This window comes from Ipomoea triloba, chromosome 9, assembly GCF_003576645.1.
Source record: "Ipomoea triloba cultivar NCNSP0323 chromosome 9, ASM357664v1".
In the NCBI taxonomy this organism is placed as follows: Eukaryota; Viridiplantae; Streptophyta; class Magnoliopsida; order Solanales; family Convolvulaceae; genus Ipomoea; species Ipomoea triloba.
In genome coordinates, this window is record NC_044924.1 from 1,631,286 (window position 1) to 1,657,954 (window position 26,669).

Consider the following 26,669-nt stretch of genomic DNA (forward strand, 5'->3'; position numbering starts at 1 on the left):
ACGTGAGCCACAATATAATTATATTTTTAACAACAAAAAATTCATAAAACACAATCTACAATTTCCAATATGGGTGTATTATTTGTACATGCATCAGACGAAAACACAAAAGAAATTTTATTGATTACAACATTAGATGAAATTAAAATAAGCACTCGTACAAGTTCAAAATGAAAACCCCAAATCAAATGAAAACCAAAGCTCATCTCTGCCCCTTTCACTACTTCTTATTCCTAAGTGTCCTAACTGGTGCCACTAACCTTACAAACCATTTTGGTCTTCCATACAAAAATGCAAGATATCCCACAAAAATACCAAATGGCATGCAACTGCAGTATCCTATAACAACACTTCGCCACCCAAATCCGCCCTCAAAATTTCCTGAATCCTCCTCTCCATTTGGTGCTGGTGTTTGGGGTTGTGACCGATTATTGCTGCCTTGACATTGTATCGTCAATGGGAATCCACACAGAGCTGTGTTTCCCAAATAAGAGTCATTGTTGAAAGTGTTAAATTGCGGGCCGTGTGGAATAGGACCAACGAGATGATTATAGGAGAGGTTTAGTACAGCTAGAAATGTCAACGTTGCAAGCTGTTCAGGAATTTTACCCACTAGTTGGTTCGATGACAGATCAAGCGCCTCAAGATTAGATAAATTTCCTAACCATGATGGAATATTTCCGATCAATTGGTTATGGGATAAATTCAAAAACCTGATGTAGTGTAGCTTTCCTATAGATTCTGGAATCTCCCCATGAAAGTGGTTATTGGAGAAATCAAGAAATCTAAACAAATGGTAGGTCTGCACTGGATGCTCCGTCGTTTTCAACACAAGGTCTATATAATCATCTGGGGAGAGCATTATGTAATCATCAGTAGCACTTTCATTCTGCATCCATTCAAAATTCTCCAAGTAATACCTTGGCAAAGCACCTGTGAACTCGTTGTGGGAGATATCAAATATACGCATCTTTGGGAATGGGCATTTAGTGTTGGAAGTGCCTACTGTGCCATAAAATCGATTAGATCTCAAGATAAGTACCTCCAAATGAGATAGAACATCCAACCAATGTGGGAAAGAACCAACCAACTTGTTGTTTCCAACATCTAAAACCTCAAGGATGCTACAATTTAGTAGGCCTCGAGGCAATGGCCCTCCCAAGTGATTTCCCTTCAAATTGATAAACTTTAAGTTGTTTTTCTCTGCAAATTCTCCAGGAATAGTTCCCTCAAATTTGTTTCGTGAAAAATCCACAAACCAAAGGTTTTTGCTGAAGTTCCATAAACTTTGAGGTAGTGGACCTCGCAAATTGTTTCTAGACAGATCAAGAACTCCCAGAGAGTTGAAATTGCATAACAATAATGACTCTAGGGTGGTACTTAGATTGTTGTGAGCAAGTAACAAGTTAATCAGATTTGTCAGATTTCCAAATGCAGAAGGCATAGGCCCAGAAAAATGGTTGCTTTCAAGACAAAGTTTCTCCAAGTTGTTCAGATTTCCAATTTGTGGTGGAATGGCACCCCAGAAGTTATTCCGACCAAGATCAAGGTCTATTAAATTTGTCAGTCGACTAACTTCTTGAGGTATAATGCCATAGAAGTGGTTATCATATAGCTCAATTATCTTAAGCATTGAAAGGCTGGTAAAATTGGTTGGAAAAGGGCCTTGAAAAAAATTTAATCTACAATGGAAAGACTGAAGCTTGCTTAGATTTGAGAATATTGATTCTGAAAGTTGGCCACCGAAAAGATTAAATGATATATCGAGGTGTTGAAGGTTGTGAAGATGACTGATCTGATTGGGAATAGTGCCATTGAGATTGTTTCCATCGAGGTTCAAATATCGGAGTCTTGTTAACTTTGTAATCCCTAGTGGTATACTAGATTCAAAATAGTTTAGACTAAGGTCCAAGAATGTGAGTTTGGTGAGGTTAGCAATAGCAGATGGAATTGATCCACTGAAACTATTATTAGAGAGGACTAAATGGCTAAGATTCGGGAATGAAACAAAACCAAAGTTGTGAAGGGTACCTGTGAGGTTGAAATTATAACCACTCAAGTTCATCTTAGAAACATACTTCGCAGTATTACAAGTGATACCTGTCCAATTACAAATGTTTTTGAAGTTGGAAAGGGACCATGAATCAAGAACACCATCAGTATTGGATAAGGTTTCCTTCCACTGAAGGAGGGCTCTTCCCTCTGCTCTTTCTAAAGCTTGCATCTGTAATGGAAGGGAAAAAATAACAAGAAGAAGAAGAAAAGAAGTGAGCTGCATGACCAATATCTTTCTAGCTAGTACGAGTTTGGCTGTGTTCTTTCTTGTGGTTGGTTTGAAGTAAGATTGATGATAAGCAAGTAGTATGTGCATTTTATAGTGTAATTTTCTACTAAATTATATTCCTTTTGATTTCAAAGAAAGGGAAAAAGAGCTAAAACCTTTTCCCACGTCTACTTCAAGGATATGATGTAATTCAATCAAGTAGCAGACTCAAGTTTATTCTCATCTTATAGTGTAATTTTCTACTAAATTATATTTCTTTTGATTTCAAAAAAAGGGAAAAAGAGCTAAAACCTTTCCCCACGTCTACTCCAAGGATATGATATGATGTAATTCACTCAAGTACGCTCAAACTTACTCTGTAGGTAGTTTAAGCTCGAACCCGCTCCTTCCCATATGAGGTACAACCGGGTGCCACTAACTCAAAGTTTCACTCAAAGAAGAAGAAAAGAATTGAGCTGCATGATCAATATGTTTCTAGCTAGCACGTGTTTGGCTGTGTTCTTTCTTGTGGTTGGTTTGAAGTTTGATGATAAACAAGTAGTACGTGCATTTTATAGTGTAAATTGATGTAATTCATTCAAGTGCATTTTATAGTGTAAATTGATGTAATTCATTCAAGTAGACTCAAGTTTACTCCAGGGATATGACCACTCAAGTAGTCAAGTACTCAAGTAGTTTACTCAGTATGTAGTTAAAATTCATAAAGTCTCACTCCATTAAATAAATTGAAGTCCAAGTTTGACTTAGCTCTGCTCAAATAGGCTTAGTAAATTAAGGTTTTTTTTTGTTTTGTTTTGTTTTTTTTTTTTTTTCGATCCCCATCTTTTTGGCAAAAAAAAAGTATAATAAAAAATATTTTGCATACAATCAAATATCATAACAAAATTTAATATTATATCTTAATTACGATCATTTTATAATTAAATTTTACACTGACAGAATGCGGGATATTAAGAGGAAAAAATAATACAATATAATTATAATAAAGGGTAATAAGTAGGTAAAATCGTAAGAAAAAAAGAAGAAGAAAAAGAATTGCAAATTTTATAATGTAGAAGTAGGACTTACTTTTGAAACAATTAAAAGTGATAAAATATTGCATAAATAAAGATAGTCTTACTATATATATGTAAACTTGTGTACTCAATCTGTTTCATTTTATGTGATTGTTTCAATTAACGAGACTTGATTGAAATTATTTATAATTTGCCTTTTTATAATATTATGTTTGGTATTAATATATAAAATTTATATATTTAGAAACTTCATTAAATATATTATTAATTATAAAAAATTAAAAAAAAAATTTGGAAACCAACAAAACCGAATATATTAACTTAGCTTCAAAAACAAGGGAGGAGAGAGCCTCCAAACAAAATGGGTGATAGCCGCCCCTTCAATCCTTCATCCTTAGCTAAAGAATGGGCTACCCGGTTGGACCAATTAATATTAAACAATATATGTCAAATGAGATAGAGTTAGTAATATGCTTGATTGATATATCTAGAATGAGTAAATTTTGTGTGAAACTGTGCCCATTAAAATGTAATCTTTTTCTATGGACTAATAAAAAGTATTATATACTACATTTTAAATAAAAAATATTACAAATTTCAGAGTGTATTACACACTTTTCATTTAAGGTTATCGATTAGTTGAAACTAGCAGTTGACTTGTTTCAACCATTTTAAGACATCCACAAAAAATTATAGTCACTATTTCCAATCATTTCATTAAACAAGATAGAAAAACACTAATCACCATCAACTATGGGTATTCGCGTCGTCAACCGTTTTTTTACCCAAATTATACTGTGCACCATGATCCACAATGCATTGTCCACCATGGTCATGATTGATAGTGCAGTTGTGTTGAAAGGAAACTGCAGTTGCATGGAACAAAGGTCGTTCATCCGTTCAACACAACTGCAATATCAGTTCAACACAACTGTAGTTCCAGACGGATGAAACGACCTCGTTCTGCGCAACTGCAGTTCCCTTTCAACATAACTGCACTATCAATTTAACACAACTGCAGTATATGACCCATGGTCCACGGTATAACCACTGGTTTTTGTAGGTTTTCATTCATGGGTAGTACGAAGTAGTTTATATCTCCATTATTGAGAACGGTGCAGCTAGTACGTACGTACAATGAAATAACTCCTGTCTGTGCATGTGTAGTCGAGTGGGGCATGGCAACTCATTTCCATGCAATTACTCCTGTATGTGTGTAGTTGAGTGGGGCACGGCAACTCATTTCCATGCAATTACTCCTTGGGGTCCCTAGCTCCGAGGCGAGAGGTCGGATCGTTTGCACCCCAATTCCTCTTATCGTCCTAGTTTTATGGTTGCATCAAGAGACTCTACTATATGAAAATTATAGTAGCGATTTTTTATTCATTTATTTACAATTATGTCATCGACTCATTGTCTTTTTTTTTTTTTTTTTTTTTTAANTTTTTTTTTTTTTTTTTTTTTTTTTTTAACAATACATTACTCTTGTTTAAAGAAGGGTAGCTTATTAAAGTCATATTTCTTTGCTCCATTTTGTACTAGTGTTAGTATGTGGACTTTCAAATTATACTCACAAGTTTTATTCTTATTGATTGTCATATCAAAAAATAAAATGAGAGAGTAAAATTCAAAAGTATATGTAATAGAACTCCTCTACTATACACGAATAAATCCATACATGCATTCATTCAATGGTTCCTCACAATAGTTACATAATTCCTAGTTTAGCAGACACCACTGATTTTTGTTGGACAAAAAAAATAAAAGTTATTCCATTTCAAGATTTTTTTCCTCTTTGTTTTCCCTTCTTCTCCTCTTCTCTTCCCTTTTCCTTCAATTCTTTCTTCTTCTTTTTTTCTCCTCCTCGTCATTGTCACTTTGTAACACTACAAAGTGCATCCAATTATATATAAAAATGCACGTATTCTGTAATGTTGTAAAGTGTATGCACCATATAGTGTTGCTAAGTGCGCTTTGAGGTTCATATGAAAAGTGCATTGTATAGTATTGGAAAGTGCATCATATAATATTGTTAATTGCACTTATAAATTTTATTTGAAAGCCCATTTAACAGCACCATCCACAAAGTGCAATTTGCAAAGTGTATTCTGTGCAGAATTGTGAAGCTAAGATAGCAAATGAATGTAGTGAAGATAGCTTAGCCTACATGAGATTTGATCTCAGGCTCTCAATAAGATCACGAATATATAACACTATTAATTAGATTTAACACCACAAAATTGACGATTAACGTAAGAGCAAACAGATAATGAGCTAAAGTGTATTGTTTTTTAATGAAAGGGTTCATGCGAGGGTGTTTGTAAATGTGTTGGTTTTTGTCATTATTGACCAGTGAGAACAAAGACTTCCGGAGGCTAATTTTGTCCAACAAAGAAACCCATCAATTTTCTACGTCTATTTAATTCGTTAAACATATCAGAGACAACTTGCCTTTTCATATAGGGTCACACACTCATACTTGAGACCGTCTCCTAGATCATGATCTGTGAGACGGGTCGATTTAATATAAAAATGTAATACTTATACTAAAAATGTAATACTAATTAGGAATAAAATTTTTGTTACTTATTATTATGGAAAATGTAATATTTTTTAGGACAATGTAAAAATATTACATTTTTCCTTACAAGTAATGTTGACAAGTGTTTGTTACTCAGAAAAAAATATAATACTTTGAAAAAAAAATGTAATACTTTTAAATTAAAATTAAATGTAAAAGTATTATATTTTTTCTTCAAAATTATTACATTTTGTCATATAAGTAATAAACACTTTATTCGCTACTAGTATTACATTTTTCAGTACATAAGTATTATATTTAATCTTCATCCGATCCATCATATAGTGTAGTTTTCTACTTGATTTCAAAGAAAGGGAAAAAGAGTACTCCAGGGATATGATGTAATTCACTCAAGTAGACTCAAGTTTCCTCAGTATGTTGTTAAAACCCAAAGTTTCACTCTATCTATTAAATAAATTGAAGTTCAAGTTTGACTTAGCTCTGCTCAAATAGGCTTAGTAAATTAATGTTTTTTTTCCTATCTTTTTAAAGTTCTTTTTTACCTACAATCAAATATCATAACAAAATTTAATATTACATCTTAATTATGGTCATTTTATAATTAAAGTTTACACAGATTGAATGTGGAATATTAATGGGAAAAAAATATAGTAGTAATAATAAAGGGTAAGTAGGTAAAATCGTAAGAAAATACTAAAACAAATAATAATATGAATCGTTCATTTAAATAAACAATTTAAAACAATTACATACACCAACATTTTTTTTTTCATGTTAGAGGCTTAACGTTATTGAATCTTATTTTATATATATATATATATAGTAGATAAAAATGAAAAAGTTGGGTTGATTTCATGAATGTCATGCTCAAACTAAATGTTAAGATGTTTGAATTTCACTACTGGATTTGTTATTCAAATTATTTGAGTTTTTGCTAAACTCCATATATAATAATCGGATCAAATTTAAAGATCTATTGATTCTAAGCCAAATAACTTATTTGTAGTTTAGCTTGCTTAACGCCTAAACTATATAACTCATTTTTTTTTCTTTTTAATTTGTTGACTTCCGATAGCTAAGTGTTTAGAAGTCAAGCTAGGCCGCTAGGGAATTTATTATTTGTCACTTTCTCCTCATTTATTTTTTTTTCTTTTTAATTTGTTGACTTCCGATACCTAAGTGTTTAGAAGTCAAGCCAGGCCGCAAGGGAATTTATTATTTGTCTCTTTAGAAAGCGATAACATCTAGAGGGATGTAAAGAATCTTGATTGAGTGGATCACATTAAATTGAGGATCAAATACGCAAAAGACATTCTTTGACTTAGAAGTCAAGTTGACAAATTGTTTATGAAGTGATTCATTTTAAATTTTTTGAAGATTTTTTAAAATTTCTGAATTTTGTGTTTCAGATTTTTGGTTTAGAAGGAGACAAGACAACAATATTGTATGAATACCTAGAGATTAAATATCTATTATTGGTTAAATACTAAGACGGAAATTTATTGCTAAATTGAATATTTACAAATTTTTTTGATTAATAAATTTAATTCTCTTGCAATGTCCCCCAACCCTACGTTTTTCCTTCTTGTATTCAGCGTTTGAGTTATGAAATTTAATAAGATTTAATTTTCTTTAAAAAGAACACACACAAACTTTAGTAATTAAGGGGTTGGGCAGCAATAAGAGAAAGGCATAATTCACTATTTTATATGTTGGAATTAATTATTTGCGGTAATAATGAAAAAGCTAATAATAATGAAAAAAAATAGTACTAGATGAGGACTGGGGAGTCCTACTACAATCTCCTTTTAAATGTATATATTCTTAACATTAAAAAAAAAACTATTTTAAAAAACTTAATTAAATTTTTGGTCAGAAATTTATAACTGTCAGTTCACTTTTAAATTTTTTTTTTCTAAAATTTCATCATTTGGTCATAATATTATTGCGGCACGACCATTTTTAATCTTACATGTTGAAAAAAATGCTTGGTATATATTCTGTAATATTTTTGAGATGCAATACAAAATACAAAAGAAAATAAGGGAATAATAAGAAACTGGATCATTTGACATCTTCAGATGTATACTCACTTTCCTTTTAAGTCTTTGATCTTCCTTTACAAGCAACATGGATATCCGACTAAGACCTATGAGATACAAGAAGATATACAGAAATATCGTGTTGCTCTGCCAAGAATTTCCCTGTTAAGGTGTGTAACTGAGAATTCTATCTAAAGATATATACTCAAGTGTTTATAGTAGATAACACAAAAAAATATGACAGTGATGAAATTAACCTTTCATCCCTCATATTTTTATTAGGGTAAAACCTTTCATCTCAACCTCTCTCAGAGCAATTATTGTCTGACTATTCTCAAATCTTTTCATAGATTAATTTTTGATTGTATATATGTTCTCATTTCTGAGACTATGTGACTTTCTGAGATTCTGTGACCCTCCAGAATGGATGTGTATGTATATATATGTATATATGTGCATCATGCATATCCCTGGAGTAGATGTGGGGAAAAGTTTTAGCTCCTTTTTCCTTTCTTTGAAATTAAAAGGAATTTAGTATCTGTGAGATGGTCTCACAATGTAAGCCATAAAAACATAATTTAAGAAAAATAATGTTGAGTGGATCAAAATTGATGACCAAATTCCAAAAGGTTGTGCAGTGGAAACTAACACTCAATTCCTCCTTTTTGACATACAAGTCAAGTTTCGAAATTGCTTAATTATGAATAGAGCCGTCAAAACGGGCTTAGCCCGCCGGGCTAGCCCGTCCCGTCCCGCCAAAAGGGCGGGGCGGGCTCTAATTTTTTGAGCCCGTTTTAAGGCGGGCTTTTTAGCCCGCTCCCGCCTAACCCGCGGGCTTGGCGGGGCGAGCTTGGCGGGCCGGCGGGGGCCCGCCAAATGTATAATAAAAAATTATTAAAATAAATAAATACTACAATAGCAAATCTATAACATTTAATATGTCTTTTCATCTTGATTATATTACTAACATTAGTGTGTGTGTAATATATATATACACCATTTTATATAATTAATGTAATAGTAATTGAATTTTGGTTTACAGTGTAAACTGTAAATCAAAATTCAATATATAATTACATTGAATTTTATAAACTAATTATATAATTATATAATTATATTAGTTTTCAATCTATAAATTAATACACTAATTATAATATACGGAGTATAAACTGTAAACTAACACTATATAATTATAATATATAGCTAACTGTACTGTAAACTAATACAATAATTAATATATATATATGTATAATCAAGTTCAAAACATTAGTAAATTATATAAATGATTTGTTATTAACTTATGGATTAACACTTATTTATTAGTCATTATTGTGTTTAAAAAATTACAAATACATTACTATATGTTTAAATTATCCAAATTATTTTAGTATACACTTACTACATTTTTATATTAATTTTTATTTAAATTTAAAACTTTTAAAATTTGGCGGGCCCCCGCCAAGGCCCGCGGGCTTAAGGCGGGGCGGGGCGGGTTGCCTCTACTTAGGCCCGCTTTTTGGCGGGCTTTTTAGCCCGCCCCGCCACAAAGGCGGGCTTTGACGGGCTTTGGCGGGGCGGGGCCCGCCAGCCCGCATTGACAGCTCTAATTATGAAATGATCAGCTTATCTGAACATATGACACAGGATCAAAATCATGAAAAAATATAACGAAAGTCCAAAATACTTAATAAACCTAGTCAACTTGCACACGACAGAATTAATATATATATATATATATATATATATATATATATATATATATATATATATATATATATATATATATATATAAAAGAAAATATTACATTTTAATTTTTTAAAAATTTGTATAAGAGATTTTGTTGGAAGTCTTTAATTTTGAGAATTTCATAAGGAACATTTGGCAGCAGCGGATCAGAAACAACAACCACCATCAACGGCTACACCATTGGTCTCACTAATTTGGCATCATTATCCATCTAATATTACATCAAATCTCCTAGTTGATCTCCATCAGCCCTCCTTTCACTTCATCTACCTTATTCTACAAACACTAACGTACCTTAAACCATCGAGATATTCTGTATATATACGCTAGCTAGAGCCACAATATGATTATATTTTTTATAAGATATTTATACAACACTATAATCTAATGAACAATAAGATATAAAGTGCTATATATTCTAACTAAGACATAATCAACTATTTCCAACATGTGTATATTTATACATCATACCAAAACACAAAAAAGAAATTTTATTCATTAAAACAATATATAGGTGAAACTAAAATAATTAAGCACTCATACAATACTAGTTTCAAAATGAAAACTCAAAGCACTCTGCACTAGCTAGCGCATTAATTAAACACAAATGAAATACTCCATGAAAATGAAAACCAAAGCTCATCCCTGCAGCCCTTTCCATTCTTATCTCCCGGCCAGCACAAACCTTACAAACCATCTTGGTCTTCCATATAAAAATGCAACATATCCCACAAAAATACCAAATGGCATGCAACTGCAGTATCCTATAACAACACTTCGCCACCCAAATCCGCCCCCAAAATTTCCTGAATCCTCCTCTCCATCTGGTGCTGGTGTTTGGGGCGGTGACCGATTATTGTTGCCTTGACATTGTATCGTCAGTGGAAATCCACATAGAGCCGTGTTTCCCAAATAGGAGTCATTGTTGAAAGTGTTAAATTGCGGGCCATGTGGAATAGGACCAACGAGATGATTATAGGAGAGGTTTAGTACAGATAGAAATGTCAATGTTGCAAGCTGTTCAGGAATTTTACCCTCTAGTTGGTTTGATGACAGATCAAGTGACTCAAGAATAGATAAATTCCCTAACCATGATGGAATATTGCCGATCAATTGGTTATGGGATAAATTCAAAAACCTGATGTAGCGTAGCTTTCCTATAGATTCTGGAATCTCCCCATGAAAGTGGTTATTGGAGAAATCAAGAAATGTAAACAAATTATAGCTCTGCACTGGACGCTCCGTCCTTTTCAACACAAGGTCTATATAATCATCTTGGGAGAGATATATGTCATCTCCAGTAGCACTTTCATTCTGCATCCCTTCAAAATTCTCCAGGTAATACCCTGGCAAAGCACCTGTGAAATCGTTGTGGGAGATATCAAATATACGCATCTTTGGGAATGGATGTTTAGTGTTGGAAGTGCCTACTGTGCCATAAAATCGATTAGATCTCAAGATAAGTACATCCAAATGAGATAGAACATCTAACCAGTGCGGGAAAGAACCAACCAACTTGTTGTTTGCAACATTTAGAACCTTAAGGATGCTACAATTTAGTAGACCTCGAGGCAATGGCCCTCCCAGGTGATTTCCCTTCAAATTGATAAACTGTAACCTGTTTTTCTCTGCAAATTCTCCTGGAATAGTTCCCTCAAATTGGTTTCTTGATAGATCCACAAACCAAAGTTTTTTGCTGAAGTTCCATAAACATTGAGGTAGTGGACCTCGCAAATTGTTCCTAGACAGATCCATAATTCGTAGGGAGTTGAAATTGCATAAAAATGACTCTAGGGTGGTACTGAGATTGTTGTGAGCAAGTAACAAGTAAAACAGATTTGTCAGATTTCCAAATGGAGAAGGTATAGGCCCAGAAAGATGATTGCTTGCTAGATTAAGTTCCTCCAAGTTGTTGAGGTTTCCAATTTGTGGTGGAATGGCACCTGAGAAGTTATTCTGACCAAGAGTAAGCTCAATTAAATTTGTCAATCGACTAACTTCTTGAGGTATAATGCCATAGAAATGGTTGTCATATAGGTTGATTATCTTAAGCATTGAAAGGCTGGTTAAATTGGTTGGAAAAGGGCCTTGAAAAAGATTTGATTCACAAGAGAAAGACTGAAGCTTGCTTAGATTTGAGAATATTGATTCTGGAAATTGGCCACCGAAATGATTCGTAGATATATTGATGGATTCAAGGTTGTGAAGGTGACTGATTTGATTGGGAATAGTACCATTGAGATTGTTATAAGAAAGGTCTAAATATTGGAGTCTTGTTAATTTTGTAATCCCTAGTGGTATACTAGATTCAAAATGGTTTAGACTAAGGTCCAAGAATGTGAGTTTGGTGAGATTAGCAATAGCGGATGGAATCGATCCGATGAAACTATTATCAAAGAGGACTAAATGGGTGAGATTCAGAAATGAAACGAAACCAAAGTTGTAAAGTGTACCTCTGAGGCTAAAATTATAACCACCCAAATCGATCATAGAAACATACGTATTAGTTGCAGTATCACAAGTGATCCCTGTCCAGTTACAAATGTTTTTGAGGTTGGAAAGGGACCATGAATCAAGAACACCATCAGTATTGGATAAACTTTCCTTCCACTGAAGGAGGGCTCTTCCCTCTGCACTTTCTAACGCTTGCATATGTTGTAATGAAAGGGAAAAAATAACAAGAAGAAGAAGAAAAGAAGGCACTTGAGAAGAAGTGAGCATGATCATCTTTCTAGCTATACTAGCTTAGCTTGTACGTGTTTATTAGGTGTTTGTGTTCTTTGTTGTGGAGTGATTTCAAGATTGATATAGTAGCTAGTAATGCATCTTGTACGGTGAACTCTTGATTTAAAAGAAGAGAAAAAGTGGTAAAATTATTTGATAGGTCCACACGTCTAGTGAGATCAATTCTTCTTTTTTGACTTGCCGCTAGCATTCGCTTCTACGAGGTTCAAATGTAGAACGTTGAGGTCATTAATTAATGTAAAAGTATAATCTAAAAAGAATCTTGGTTGGTTGAGTAGATCAAATTAAATTGATGAAGAAATAGAAAAAAAGTGATAGTAGTGCAAATTAAAGTTAAGTCTCCACTTCACCCCTTTGACGGGTACAACGCATTAGCTCATTTAATTTCCTCATTTTAGACCAATTACAAGACAAGTTGGGAAAGTGGTTTAGAAAGCTAAGGAGACAAAAGCTACGGTGTATGCATTCCAATAATGCACCCAAAAGGAAAGGGTCCATATTACTACGTGTGTGTATGTACATACATACCTACCTACCTACTCGATCATTCAGATTTTAATTTATTCATAAAAGTAAGCTGGTTTTAATCACTTCTCACAAATTGAAAGGACAATATCTTCAACATAATTGTAGATAATTAAGATCAACCTCAACTACTTCCATATAATTGCGTTCAACATGCCTCTAGGTTTCACTTTCTAGATTATAATTGCGTTCAACATGCCTCTAGGTTTCACTTTCCAATTTGATCCACAACTTCATAACCCTCATAAAGGGGATATGATGATCCATGTTATTATTATTCTTTTTCCTCAAAAGGTTGAATCCCCGATTGCAAAGGTTTTCACGCCCTTGTCGACAAAGCATCTGGGGAGGATTTAAATAATGATAATTCAGTTGAATACAGAGACTAGACATTTGCTTACTGCGCACAGAAAACCCTTCACTTTGAGAGATTGCTTACTGCGCACAAAAAACCCCTCACTTTGAGAGATTGTTCCCACACTCTTGCTGATAAGACTCGATGCCTGATCTTTCTTTCCAAACCACTCAACCTTGTGAGTTATATTCTTAAAATTATATGATTTTTGACAAGATCATGACAACAACAAAAAGATTAACAGATACTTAAAACAAACAAAATATTATAAGAAATAACAAACAATAATCATTGAGAACACAAGTTCCAGATAAGATCGATCTAAAGACAACTAACTCTATACTATACTCATTGACATGCAACGTAACATCATGAAAACATAGTACAACTAACATCAAACTTACTTGAGAAAATATGTTATGAATAGATACTACAATATAACAGGACAGTACTACTCAGAAAACAAACATTAAACCTAGTTAGCTTCTAATCATCTCGTACTAGTGTTCACAATGGGACAATGTTTTCAACATAATTGTACGACAGAGGATCCCTGTGCGGCTGAATCTTAATTACACTATTGCTAGTAACTTCCAACGTCTTCAAATCATAATATTTAAAGTAACTAGGGCTTACGTCAAAGCTGCAATAATCCTTACAGTTAACTATCACCTTGCCATTACCTATGACGCCGATGAATTCCACGTAAAGATTATTACGTTTTGGTAGTGTTAATCTCTTCTCAACGCAATTATTATCCTCGTCTTCCAAAATCCAAATTCGTAGTTGCCTCACAATCTCGTATTTTCCGACCACAATCGCTAATCTCCCACCGAAGTCGATTAAATCGGCCGTGTAACGGCAAACGCCCTCTATACTTTCTGGAAAATCCACTTCTCCGAATTTCTCATCCTTCAAATCGAAGAATGACATAACCTCCGCCTCTAAGTTTCTGATATAAATTCTGCCGTTAATGGAAGCCACACCTTCGTGTCCCATTCCTTGGTAAATGAAACCTTCTCGAGCTTTCAATAAATCAATCTCTGCGGTAGGGTTTCCTGGTACCGGTCGCCAGGTTTCGGTTCCCAATGTGAGAACCTCGTACGCCTGTTTGTAATGGTGGAGGATTTTGTACTGATTTGAGACTGGATCGCACCCTAGGTAGAATATGCTGAGGCAGAAATTTGGGATAGAATAAGTGTTGGCCAAATTTGGGTGCGGGAGGGGTTTCTTCTGCTTGGTGGTGAGATTGAGAACCCAAATACGAGGCTGAGTGGAGCGGATTGAACAGACGCAAATAAGGCCGTTGGCAACGTTAGAGCAAGGTTGAAAATCCTCGTCAAAAGTATGCGATGGAAGTTGAGAAGTTAAGGAAAGGTTCTCGTTGGTTGGGTAAATTGTGTGGATTTGGTCGTCAATGGCGAAGAAGGCGAAGAGAAGGTGCGAGGAGTCGGGTCGGGTTCGAGCGTGATTTAGGTGAGATTCTGCGAAGGAAGAGTCGCGGATTAGGTTAAACCAATCTTTTGAAACGCACTTGAATTTCATTAGGGTTTTTGCCCGGAGCCTTTTGAGAATTTCCGCGAGGATATCGCGAGGCAAATTTGACGGTGACGGCGGTGGATCAGAGACAGCCGGCGATCTCGCTCCGTCCATGGTTTCGGTTGTAATAGGAGCAGGAATTTGACGGCGGCAGGAATTGAAGTATATATAGACAGTTATGTACTTCGAAACCTAACTGGTACATTGCGTCATTGCTTATTTAATACCTTATATAGGTACGGTATTGGTTCAGATCATGACATTCCTATTATTAATCCAACTAGGAAACTTTCTTTTTCTGTGTAAATCAAAACTACATGACGATAAAGACTTAGAAAATAGGGCATCAGAGTTAAGTTGGTTGGACGGCTGGCTTGGTAATTATAAAATTAAAAATTTGACTTAGTATAGAGTGACCTATTATTCTTATTGGTGTGAGGTGATCAACTATGAACAACTTAGGTTAGTTTATCTCTTTATAATCTTTTGTCGGCTAAGGTCACAAACCTAACCTCGGATAGTAATTTCGAGTTTCCCTCGTCACACAAGTAAGTAGCTGACACACTAGCAATGGCAAGTTATTGTGTGGACCATAATTAACATATATATATAACTGTGTGAACCATGAATACAAAATACATTTTAATATAATGAAAGTACATTACATATGGAATTTTATTATGGAATATATATGCATTCCATTACATAATCAAAGAGGATAATAGCTAAGCCATCTTTGAAGCATTGACAAACATTCTCGTGGTTTATATTCTGGTGCTGTATGACCTGCTCCCTATGCGTTAACAAGAAATGAATGCTAATTATTTCACTAATTACATTCCTAGTGTTGTTGAACCATAAGATTAATATATGAAAATGTTGTCTTACCTTCACAGTTGCATATGTCAATTCATACTCATTCTGTGAATACTTCTTGGTGTATCTGCATTATATTCATCAACATTATAACACATTTCAGTTAATTAAAGGCCCCATTAATGTAGTATATTCGAGAGATCCTAATAAGTTAACCAACAAACTCACCCCGCAACTTGATCTTCAACGAACCAAGGTCTCCATTCGTCTACAACCCCAACTTTTAAGGACTCTATCCATTCTTCTGTGCCTATATGAGGAATACCCATGTCGTGATCCCCACTGTACGCTTAGCGAATAATATTATATCATATTAGCTTCTCAAAAATCATGGTTAAGATAAAAATTGAAACAAGATAATGGTTGCGGGCTGCTTTAAATGAAAGCATCACCTGTAGATTAGAACTCGATAGGATTTGTTAGTGAAACTCCGATGATAATCAACCGTGCTTTGGACATTATAAATGTACGAGATTTGGTCGTTGCATCTATCCCACGTTGTTATTGTTCCCTGTTGGCGATAAATATTCAGATCAGATCATCATCACGTACTGTAAACTTTTCTTTATCTGCTTCAATTAATTTTTATGGATGTTTGGTTAATATGATAATATCTATCTGTCCTAACAAGTAACAACTAGACATATAAGACATACCTCACGCACGTGAAGTGCTTTCTGGACAGCTTTGTTATTTGCCCAGGTGATGGAGTACAAATAATTATTTTCCTACATATATATATAAATGTACAACTTACCACAAAATAGAAAACATAAGATAATATTATAGAATAATGAAAGTATATTATTAGGGGTTAGATACTTACTCTGCACCACTGTTGTGGTAAATCTTCACCAATAGACCTCCCATCTAGACTCAGTAATAAATTTTCATTGCTACATATGGGTTCTAAAATTTGGGCCTTGTTTATCTTTTCAACACACTACACAAAAAACCATACCTAGCTATAGTTGTGACTGTAGAGCTATATAAATGGACCCTTGAAGACAAATTCAACAATCTTTTATGAAAAAAAAAAGGTTACAATATATATATATATATTCTAATTAGGTGAGAACCAACCTTAACTTGCGAACTGCGAACTTGTGAAGGATTGCACCACAAATACTACATGATTGCACTGCTACGGCTCCTTAGACATGCCCGGAGAACCTTTAGGTGCAATATTATCCGAATGTCGTGCAATCATGTAGTAAGTGCAGTGCAATCATGTAGTACGTGCGGTGCAATCCTTCACAAGTTTGCAGTTTGCAGGTTAAAGTTGATTCTCACTTGATTATGGACATATATATATATAAAACTACTGGCTAACCTTTGATACTCTTTGAAGATCATATTGACATGCTGGATTTTGTGGATGTTCATCTATATTGTAATTTCCATTGCAACTTTCTTTTGTGGACTGCATGCATAGCCCGAGCACGCAGAAAATGATATAGGATAGGATAGTTCAAATGATGATGTAAACATAATTTTACAAAGAATTAACATTCAAATACCAAAATTATAATATTCAATAATCAAATCATCAAATTAAATGGGCAAACCTGGTATAGATTGTGTGACAAAAGCCCCATTCTATAAGCAAATATGACTTGATTGTTTTCGTTTGCATAAGTATCTGCAGTCATTGGATTGCCTACCACATAGCCCTAAACCATATATATATATATATATATGTTCAAAAGCATTACAAAAATCATAAACACATTAACTAGTATAGCAAGAATATATAGGAGGAGGCTAGGCGCGACAAAGCTAAGGGAGTTGAGATGAGATCGATGTACTTTCATATTTAAACGCGGCTCAATCCCAGATTCTAAACCTACCAAGACAAACAAACAACAACATAATAAGATAATTTAACTCAGAAGATATGAGCAGATCAGAGCATTGGAATGCAAATAATTGCATGTATGCAGATCGAAAACAAGGTGAGCTAGCTATCTAGCTAGTTACCATCATATATTTTGTGAACAATCAGTGGAATAATGATTCCAGAATAGGAATCTCCGGTAATGTAGAGCGGATTACTGAGGAATTTGGGGTGGTCCAGGAGCCACTGCAATCAATCAGAGAAAAGCAAATTAAAGTCTCACATCCCCTCAAAGTTAGCTAAGTCCAATCTCAATATAATCAGGATTGGCATAATTGTTGAACAAATACTATTCAGGGTAGGTTAGCATGTAGCCAAAAATAAAAAAATAAAAAAATTATTGTACGTGTGTTACCTGTATGAGGAAACTATAAGTTTGTTGTGCAGATAAGGTATCAGTAGAAATGGAAGCTTCCCATGTTTTGGAATAGGAGAATCCAGTTCCAACAGGTTGATCCAAAAATATAATGTTGGCCACCTAATTAATTATTTTGTAAATTAAAGATCAGAACATACACAAACATTATTTCTGTAGTTCTAACTGCATGTATAGTACCTAAAAATAAAAAAATAAGTATACCTTAATTAGCTTGGACTAATATAATGTTAAAGATTAATTGAAATCCTAAGTAAGTAACTAACCTTGGTCCATGCATAGGGGTTCAACTCCAAAGATGGGATGTCCCCAGTAGTGGAATTTGCATAATTAATGGTGAAAGGACCTAGCTTCAACAAAACATCATAAACCCAATTAAGGAGGGTTTAATAATGTAATTAAGGTAAGTATGACAGAAACAAAAATGAGAGATGGAAAATAAAATACCAATCTCATAGAGGAGACGAGAGAGAGCAGAGCAACCTGGGCCTCCAGTGAGCCATAGAAAGAGCGGATCGTTTTCTGGGCTCCTCTCAGATTCAATGAAGTAATAAAACAGTTGAACTTGTTCAAATTCTCCCACACCAATGTAACTAATTAATTAAACCAAACATACCGACAATAACATCAAATCCTAGGTATAACCGATGATAACCAGACACTGCACAGAAAGAAAGAAAGAAAGAATTAGGGTTACCCGGTTTGGAGTTTGAATGGTAGTTTTCCTGGGAAACCAGGCAAAGTTTCAATCTCTTCTGAATTTGAAAACGTTGGAGCCATAAACAATAGCAGAAACACAAGGATTGAAGCCGCCATGATCACAATGCTTCTCATCTCTAGCCTACACTCATACACGTACTGCTAACTGCAACTCATTTCATGGACCATTATATTACTCCCTCATCAGCTCAGCTCGCTCTCCAAATACTATTTTGCTCATGATGAGAGAGAGAGAGAGAGTATCTTGATTGTTACCTTTTCTTTGCTTGCCATTATAATGCCGCTGCAATTTTGTCCCTTAGGCGCGCAATTCAATTAATCCCCACTTAATTTTCTTTTTCTTTCTTAATTACACATGGCTTCCATGCATGCAACTCTAAAAAAGGCTGCCATATCATAACTTTTAGCTAATTTGTTTTTATTCTTATTTTATTTTTATTTTGTCTTATGGTGTTACTATTATTATTATATTAAATGTGATCAAAGCGGTTCTACTTTTAAAAGTTAGTCGGAATTACAAAGATGTAAAAAAAAATCAGTGACAGAATTGTAAATGTTATGATGTAGAAGTAGAACCATACTTTTGAAAGTGAGTGAGTATTGCATGAATAAAAATAGCCTTATATTATATATAAACTCCAATTTTGTACTTAATCTGTTTTATTTTATATGATTGGTTCAATTAACCGAGAGTGGACTGGAATTATTTACAATTAAATGCGGGAAGCATTTCAGTTGTAGAAGGGAAGATCAGAGCATTTGAAACTCTTTCAAATCTCAAAGGTCATTGCAATTTTATTCATTCAATATATATGCATTCAATTACATAATCAAAGAGGATAATTGCTAAGCCATCTCTGAAACATTGACAAGCATTGTTGTGGCTTATATTCTGGTGCTGTGTGGCCTGCTCCCTGATGTTTAACAACAAATGAATGCTAATTACATTCAAGCTAAGTCTTGAACGGTAAGATTAATGTTGTACTTGTTGAAATATAACATTAATGTCTTACCTTCACAGTGGCATATGTCAACTCATACTCATTCTGCGAATACTTCATGGTGTATCTACATTCATCAAAGTTACAACACCTTTCAGTTAAAGCCCCCATTAAAAATGTATATTACAAAGATCCCAAGAAGTTAAACAACAGACCCACCCTGCAACTTGATTGTCAGCAAACCAAGGTCTCCACTCGTCTTCGACCCCAACTTCTAAGGACTCTATCCATTCTTCTGTGCTCAAATGAGGAACGATCATGTCGTGATCCCCACTGTACCATTAGAGAATTAGCTTCTTAAAAACCACCGTTAAGATGGAACACAAGAAAGATGATGGTTGCTTGAAATTAAAGCGTCACTTGACCTGTAGATCAGAACTCGACAAGATTTGTTGGTGAAACTCTTATGATAATCAACGGTGCTTTGGACATCATAAATGTATGCTTCAGTTCTCTCCCCATCAAATTCATATACCAAGCTCTCATTGCATCTGACCCACTCTCTTATTGTTTCCTGTTGGTAACTAGATATTCACTTAAAAGCATGTTCTTCATCTCAACTAAAGGCCTAAGCTAATAGTTGGATTGCAAATATATGTTTATATATATTATATGCTCAACACACTTCACCATCATCATTGTAAACTTTTTTTTTTTTTTTTTTTTCAATTTTTATGGATGTATATATGGTTAATATCATTTACTCACTAGACATACCTCACGCACATGAAGTGTTTTCTGGACAATTTTGTTATTTGCCCAAATGTAGGAGTACAAATAATTATCAGCCTGCATATATGCATGTACACCTTAAGACAAAACAAGAAAGATTAAGATGTTATAGAATGGAAATATGTATATGAGGCTACACTACAGACTTACTCTGCACCAGTTTTTTTGCAGTAAAAGGAGACTGGTAAGATTTTCACCCATAGAGTTTCCATTTAGACTCAGTAAATTTTCATTGCTACAAATTGGTTCTAAAATTTGCAGCGGATTAATCTTTTCAGTACACTACACACAAAACCATACCGATACTTGTAACTGGATCCTTGAAGATAAATTTGATATTCTTTTATGAGAAAAAAAAAAGATTTTTGTTAGTTGCTAACCATTGATACTCTTTGAAGATTATATTGACAGGCTGCATTTTGTGGATGTTCATCCATGTAATCTCCATTGCAACTTACTTTTGTGGACTGCATTGCAACCGTTTGTGAAAATGCAGACATGACTTAAACTATGTTTTACGAATTAACATTCAAATACTACCTCGTATAGATTGTCTGATAAAAGCCCCATTCGATGAGCATATACCACTCTATTGTTCAAGTCTGCATATTTGTCAGTGGTTGGATTGCCTTCCACATAGCCCTAAACCATGTTCAAATGCATCTCAACAAGCATAAGCACATTAACTAACAAGAATAGATTTATAGACGCGAGAAAGGGAGTTGATATGAGATGTACTTTCATATTTAGACGCGGCTCAATTCCAGATTCTAAACCTACCAAAACAAACAAACAACAACATTAGCTCTAGCTACTCCATATTTCTGCATCCAAATTGCACAACAGAGAAGAAGGTAAGCAAGCTAAGCTACCATCATATATTTTGCGAACAATCTGTGGAATAATAATTCCAGTATAGGAATCGCCAGCAATGTAGAGCGGATTGCTAAGGAATTTTGGGTTGTCCAGGAGCCACTGCACTTCTCAAAAATGTTTAGAACATAAATTCTGTCTTTAAATTTATTAGAACAAAAAGTAAATTTTTTCTTACCTGTATGAGGAAATCATAAGCAAGCTGTGCAGACAGAGTATCATTAGACATGTAATTAGCTTCGGGTGTTTTAGCGTAGGAGAATCCTGTCCCAACAGGTTGATCCAAAAATATAATGTTGGCCACCTGCTAATATTAGAGCTGTCAATACAGGCTGGCGGGACGGGGCGGGCTAAAGACAAACATTTCTTCTATGAAATTAGCTAGGAGTGGAGTGATGTTAAAGAAGGGAGGGAAAGATTGAAAACCTAACCTTGGTCCATGCATACTGGTTCAACTCCAAAGATGGGATTTCACCAGTGGAATTAGCATAGTTAATGGTGAAAGGACCTAGCTTCAACAAAACATAATTAATATAGGGTTGGTTCCTATTAATAGTAGTTTATCAAGTCAAGTATATATATATATATATAAAACAACCCCAAAACGACGTCATTTTGGGGTGCTGCCCCCACTGTCCCCATGGCAGCTCCGTCTCTGATCAAGGCTAATAACTCTAACCAGTACCCTTTAACCATATGCATCACAAAAGCGAAAATGAAAATGTGAGATATGGAGATGGAACATATATACCAATCTCATAGAGGATGCCAGAGAGAGCAGAGCAACCTGGACCACCAGTGAGCCATAGCAACAGTGGGTCACTTTCTGGGCTCTTCTCAGACTCAATGAAATAGTAAAAGAGTTGAACTTCTTGAAATTTCCCCACACCTATGTACCTAAATAAAACATACCAACAACTTCTTAATCAACATCATCAAACCTCAGGTCCAAACTCTAGCATAACAGATAATGACAGACAAAAGATGCAGAAAGAAAGAAAGAAAGAAAAAGGTTACCCAGTTTGGAGTTTGAATGGAAGTTTTCCTGGGAAACCAGGTAAAGTGTCAACCACTGTATGTGAAAAGGTTGTAGCCGACAATAGGAGGAGCAATACAAGGATTTTCAATGTTGAGGCCATGAGAAGCTTCAATTCTCCAGCCTACACTACTGCAAGTCTGCAACAACTCATTTCATGGAGCATTTAGTAATTATTAAGGCATAATGCATTAAAGAAATGACCTTAGACCCTTTCACATTTAAAAAAAAAAAAAAAAAAAAATCTTTGTCAACCATTTTTCTGGGTTTCCTTCTTTCTTAAACCACTTACATATGCTTAATTTATTATTCTCATTATTATAAACTTCACTCTCAAATCTCAATTCAATCTATGTGATTGGACATTTGGACCCAAGTTTATTATTTTATTAATAACATTTACATCCTCTTTCAATAGCAGCAATTAGCAAAAAGGGGTCATCGTATATCAGAAGATCAAGGATTCTATTTTTGTCAACACTCTCTTGGTCAAGATATTTAGGAGCGGAGTTCACTCAGGACATGCCTTCACAGGGTAGTGGCTACGGGTTTCCCTCGTCACCCACATTAGCTGAGGAAGTGATTTGCTGATTAATGGGCAGCAAAGTATGAAGTTATGCACTCTATCATAATTGGTATCGAAGCATAATATTTTCTTGACTGTGGGAAGCATTTGAGTTGTGGAAGGGAAGATCAGAGCATTTGAAACTCTTTCAAATCTCAAAGGTCATTGCAATTTTATTCATTGAATAAATCAAAGAGGGTAATTGCTAAGCCATCTCTGAAGCATTGACAAGCATTGTTGTGGTTTATATTCTGGTGCTGTGTGGCCTGCTCCCTGATGTTTAACAACAAATGAATGCTAATTACATTCAAGCTAAGTGTTGAACTCTAAGATTAATGCTATATATGCTTGTTGAAATATAATATTAATGTCTTACCTTTACAGTTGCATATGTCAACTCATACTCATTCTTTGAATACTTCATTGTGTATCTGCATTGCATTCATCCAAATTACACCACCTTTTAGTTAAACCCATTAATGTGTATTAGAAAAATCCCTAGAAGTTAAACAACAGACTCACCCCGCAACTTGATCTTCAACAAACCAAGGTCTCCACTCGTCTTCAACCTCGACTTTTAAGGACTCTATCCATTCTTCTGTGCTCACATGAGGAACAACCATGTCGTGATCCCCACTGTATGCTTAGAGAATTAGCTTCTTAAAAATATTGGTTAAGATGGAACACAAGAAAGAAAGATAACGGGTGCTTGAAAACGTCACCTATAGATTAGAACTCGACAAGATTTGTTAGTGAAACTCCGATGATAATCAACCGTGCTTTGGACATTATAAACATATACTTCAGTCCTCTCCATACCAAAATCATACATCAAGCTTTCATTGCATCTCACCCACTCTCTTACTGTGTCCTGGTGACAATCATCATCAATTCATCACTGTAAACTTCTCTTTGCTTCATTTCATTTCTATGGATGTATGGTAATCGTGTTTCACTCACTAGACAGTAGACATACCTCGCGCACACGAAGTGCTTTCTGGACAAATTTGTTCTGTGCCCAAACTTCGGAATACAAATAATTATCATCCTGCATAAATGTACAACTTAAGACAAAACAAGAATGCTTAAGATTTATAGAATGGAAGTATATCAGACTACACACTTACTCTGCACCAGTGTTGTGGTAAAAGGATACCAGTAGGATTTTCACCGTTTTCCTCGCTACATATCGGTTCTAAAATTTGCCACGGATTAATCCTTTCAGTACACTACACACAAAACCATACCTATAGTTGTAACTATAAAGCTTATAAATGGATCCTTGAAGACAAATTCAACACTCTTTTATGCGAAATATCTTATATAAAATTGTCTGCTAACCTCTGATACTCTTTGAAGATCATACTGACATATCGCATTTTCTGGATGTTTATCCATGTAATCTCCTTTGCAACTTTTTTTTGTGGACTGCATTCCAAGTTTGCAGCAGTTTGTATTTAAACTAAAGTTTACAAATTAATGTTCAACTACAACGTTACCTTGTATAGATTATCTGATAAAAGCCCCATTCGATAAGCATATTCAAAAACACTATTGGGGTCTGCATATTTGTCAGTAATTGGATTGCCTTCCACATAGCCCTAAACCAGGTTCAAATGCATCTCAACAATCATAAGCACATTAACTAACAAGAACTGATCAGACGCGAGAAAGGGAGTTGAGATGAGATGTACTTTCATATTTAGACGCGGCTCAATTCCAGATTCTAAACCTACCGAAACAAACAAACAACAACATTAGCTACCTACTCCATATTTCTGCCCATCCAAATTGCACAACAGAGAAGAAGGTAATTAAGCAAGCTACCATCATATATTTTACGAACAATCTGTGGAACAATAATTCCAGTATAGGATTCTCCTGCAATGTACAGCGGATTGCCAAGGAATTTTGGGTGGTCCAGGAGCCACTGCACTTCTCAGAAAAGCTAATTTAAGAACATAAATCCTCTCTCAAATTCTGCTATAAATTTATTGGAAACGAAAAAATTTTCTTACCTGTATGAGGAAATCATAAGCAAGCTGTGCAGATAGAGTATCGTTAGACATGTAAGCTTCGGGTGTTTTAGCATAGGAGAATCCAGTTCCAGCAGGTTGATCCAAATATATAATGTTGGCCACCTAGTCAATATGTAAAGGATTTTGTTACTCTCACAATTCAACACAGACATTTCTATGAAATTAGGAGTAATGTTAAAGAAGGGATGGAAAGATTGAAAACCTTGGCCCAAGCATACTGGTTCAACTCCAAAGTTGGGATTTCCCCAGTGGAATTAGCATAATTGATGTTGAAAGGGCCTTCAAGAAAACATAAATCCAAGGGTTTGGGAGAGCTTTAATAATGTAATTAATATAGGGTTTCTGATAATAGTTTATCAAGGCTAATTACTCTAATATCTATCAGTACCCTTTAAGCATATGCATCACAAAAACAAAAATTAAAATGTGAGAGATCGAGATCAGATTGAACATATATACCAATCTCATAGAGGATGCCAGAGAGAGCAGAGCAACCTGGACCACCAGTGAGCCATAGCAAAAGTGGGTCACTTTCTGGGCTCTTCTCAGACTCAATGAAATAGTAGAAGAGTTGAACTTCTTGAAATTGTCCCACACCTATGTACCTAAATCAAACATACCAACAAATTCTTAGTCAACATCATCAAATCTTACACTGGACAGGCAGGAAAAAAAAAAAAAAAAAGGCACCAACCCAGTTTGGAGTTTGAATGGAAGTTTTCCTGGGAAACCAGGTAAAGTGTCAATCACTGTATGTGAAAACGTTGTAGCAGAAAATAGGAGTAGCAATACAAGGATTTTCAATGTTGAGGCCATGAATGAGAATGCTTCTCCAGCCTACACTGCTGCAAGTTTGCAACAACTCAACTCATTTCATGGGGCATTTGGTAATGATTAAGGCATATTGCCTTAAAAAAACATAACTTTTAGAACATTTCACCTTTTTTTAAATCTTAGTCAACCATTTTCAGGTTTGTATTAAATTAGACCTCGTTCTTCGTTAACTAGTCCCAAAGAATCTTGAAATGTGAAACGGGAAGAATGCTTTTTAGTCTATTTTTGGGTTAATAGAGTTTTTAAATCTTACTATTATTTACAAGTGGGATGAGTTAGTCAAAAGAAAAAGAGTGAAATTGACGTTGCCTTTTTCTCGAAATAGAAAGTGTAAGGATGCCATATAGATCTATGAATCTATCTATGAGAAGATAAAGAGCATATCTTTTTAAAAGAAAAACAAAAAGAAAAGACGAGCATCCACAATAGTATTGAATTTTTTGTAGTTTTTGAGGTGCCCAGAGAGAAGAGGGAGAGAATTAAGGAAAAACAAAAACAAAAAAGGATACTATACAAACTGTATGTATGACCATCTGCTTAGAACTTAGATATTATTTTCATTATTATAACATTTACTCTGAATTCATACATGTGCTTGGCCCCAAGTTTATTATTTTATTAATAATATTCCATCCTCTTTCAATAGCAGAAATTAGCAAAGGAAGATGCTGAAATGGGTAGTAAGTGACCAGAAAATCACGAGTTCGATTCTTATTAATACTCTCTCAGTTGAGCTATTTACAGGAGCGGAGTTCACCCAATGCACATCCTCTGGTAGTGGCTATAGGTTTCCATTGTCACCTACATTAGCAAAGTATGCACTCTATCATTAATTGGTATCAAACATAATATTCTCTTCTGTGGGAAGCATTTGAGCTGTAGAAGGGAAGATCAGAGCAACTAAAACCTCTTTCAAATCTCAAAA

The 26,669-nt window shown here is 34.7% G+C and overlaps 6 protein-coding genes across 6 annotated transcripts; all 6 read right to left on the bottom strand.

Annotated features, from left to right (window-relative positions):
• Window positions 1-100: 100 nt before the first annotated feature.
• LOC116030588 (receptor-like protein 12) lies at window positions 101-2,333 on the bottom strand. Its single transcript, XM_031272889.1, has one exon. The coding sequence runs from the start codon at window positions 2,276-2,278 to the stop codon at window positions 221-223; it is 2,058 nt and encodes a 685-aa protein (XP_031128749.1). The 5' UTR covers window positions 2,279-2,333; the 3' UTR covers window positions 101-220.
• Window positions 2,334-10,104: 7,771 nt separating this feature from the next.
• LOC116029035 (receptor-like protein 9DC3) lies at window positions 10,105-12,283 on the bottom strand. The gene has a single exon (XM_031270915.1). It carries the CDS (start codon window positions 12,281-12,283, stop codon window positions 10,295-10,297), a length of 1,989 nt encoding a protein of 662 aa, XP_031126775.1. The 3' UTR covers window positions 10,105-10,294.
• A 1,480-nt stretch (window positions 12,284-13,763) lies between these two features.
• Window positions 13,764-14,910, bottom strand: LOC116029039 (putative F-box protein At1g32420). The gene has a single exon (XM_031270918.1). The coding sequence runs from the start codon at window positions 14,907-14,909 to the stop codon at window positions 13,764-13,766; it is 1,146 nt and encodes a 381-aa protein (XP_031126778.1). The 5' UTR covers window position 14,910.
• Window positions 14,911-15,405: 495 nt separating this feature from the next.
• Window positions 15,406-18,881, bottom strand: LOC116028484 (serine carboxypeptidase-like 17). Its single transcript, XM_031270203.1, has 14 exons — window positions 18,642-18,881; window positions 18,392-18,537; window positions 18,211-18,290; window positions 17,924-18,046; window positions 17,652-17,754; window positions 17,480-17,517; window positions 17,240-17,344; window positions 17,005-17,094; window positions 16,498-16,614; window positions 16,328-16,399; window positions 16,064-16,182; window positions 15,840-15,953; window positions 15,684-15,738; window positions 15,406-15,588 (listed from the first exon to the last, which is right to left on the bottom strand). Exons 1-14 carry the CDS (start codon window positions 18,776-18,778, stop codon window positions 15,505-15,507), a joined length of 1,383 nt encoding a protein of 460 aa, XP_031126063.1. The 5' UTR covers window positions 18,779-18,881; the 3' UTR covers window positions 15,406-15,504.
• A 551-nt stretch (window positions 18,882-19,432) lies between these two features.
• Window positions 19,433-22,940, bottom strand: LOC116028482 (serine carboxypeptidase-like 18). The gene is made up of 15 exons (XM_031270201.1): window positions 22,833-22,940; window positions 22,288-22,446; window positions 22,022-22,167; window positions 21,702-21,778; window positions 21,449-21,574; window positions 21,270-21,372; window positions 21,136-21,173; window positions 20,938-21,039; window positions 20,778-20,864; window positions 20,548-20,679; window positions 20,383-20,454; window positions 20,031-20,179; window positions 19,825-19,938; window positions 19,678-19,732; window positions 19,433-19,578 (listed from the first exon to the last, which is right to left on the bottom strand). The coding sequence occupies exons 2-15, from the start codon at window positions 22,407-22,409 to the stop codon at window positions 19,495-19,497; spliced, it is 1,407 nt and encodes a 468-aa protein (XP_031126061.1). The 5' UTR covers window positions 22,410-22,446; window positions 22,833-22,940; the 3' UTR covers window positions 19,433-19,494.
• LOC116028486 (serine carboxypeptidase-like 13) lies at window positions 22,716-26,037 on the bottom strand. The gene is made up of 14 exons (XM_031270204.1): window positions 25,605-26,037; window positions 25,370-25,515; window positions 25,113-25,189; window positions 24,890-25,012; window positions 24,699-24,801; window positions 24,566-24,603; window positions 24,371-24,472; window positions 24,213-24,299; window positions 23,999-24,100; window positions 23,848-23,919; window positions 23,594-23,742; window positions 23,394-23,507; window positions 23,248-23,302; window positions 22,716-23,144 (listed from the first exon to the last, which is right to left on the bottom strand). Exons 1-14 carry the CDS (start codon window positions 25,724-25,726, stop codon window positions 23,061-23,063), a joined length of 1,374 nt encoding a protein of 457 aa, XP_031126064.1. The 5' UTR covers window positions 25,727-26,037; the 3' UTR covers window positions 22,716-23,060.
• Window positions 26,038-26,669: the final 632 nt, after the last annotated feature.

Coding starts and splice junctions, on each gene's coding strand:
- LOC116030588 (XM_031272889.1), bottom strand. CDS start 2,278: ATGCAGCTCACTTCTTTTCTTCTTCTTCTTGTTATTTTTTCCCTTCCA.
- LOC116029035 (XM_031270915.1), bottom strand. CDS start 12,283: ATGCAAGCGTTAGAAAGTGCAGAGGGAAGAGCCCTCCTTCAGTGGAAG.
- LOC116029039 (XM_031270918.1), bottom strand. CDS start 14,909: ATGGACGGAGCGAGATCGCCGGCTGTCTCTGATCCACCGCCGTCACCG.
- LOC116028484 (XM_031270203.1), bottom strand. CDS start 18,778: ATGAGAAGCATTGTGATCATGGCGGCTTCAATCCTTGTGTTTCTGCTA. Junction 16,400..16,497: donor TACCACAACAGTGGTGCAGA/GTAAGTATCTAA, acceptor ATATATATGTAG/GAAAATAATTATTTGTACTC. Junction 15,954..16,063: donor TATCGAGTTCTAATCTACAG/GTGATGCTTTCA, acceptor CTAAGCGTACAG/TGGGGATCACGACATGGGTA.
- LOC116028482 (XM_031270201.1), bottom strand. CDS start 22,409: ATGGCCTCAACATTGAAAATCCTTGTATTGCTCCTCCTATTGTCGGCT. Junction 21,779..22,021: donor TGGCATCCTCTATGAGATTG/GTATATATGTTC, acceptor TGTTGAAGCTAG/GTCCTTTCACCATTAACTAT. Junction 20,180..20,382: donor AAACACTTCATGTGCGTGAG/GTATGTCTAGTG, acceptor AGTTACCAACAG/GAAACAATAAGAGAGTGGGT.
- LOC116028486 (XM_031270204.1), bottom strand. CDS start 25,726: ATGGCCTCAACATTGAAAATCCTTGTATTGCTACTCCTATTTTCTGCT. Junction 25,516..25,604: donor CCATTCAAACTCCAAACTGG/GTTGGTGCCTTT, acceptor TGTTTGATTTAG/GTACATAGGTGTGGGACAAT. Junction 24,300..24,370: donor TATCAGATAATCTATACAAG/GTAACGTTGTAG, acceptor CTTGGAATGCAG/TCCACAAAAAAAAGTTGCAA.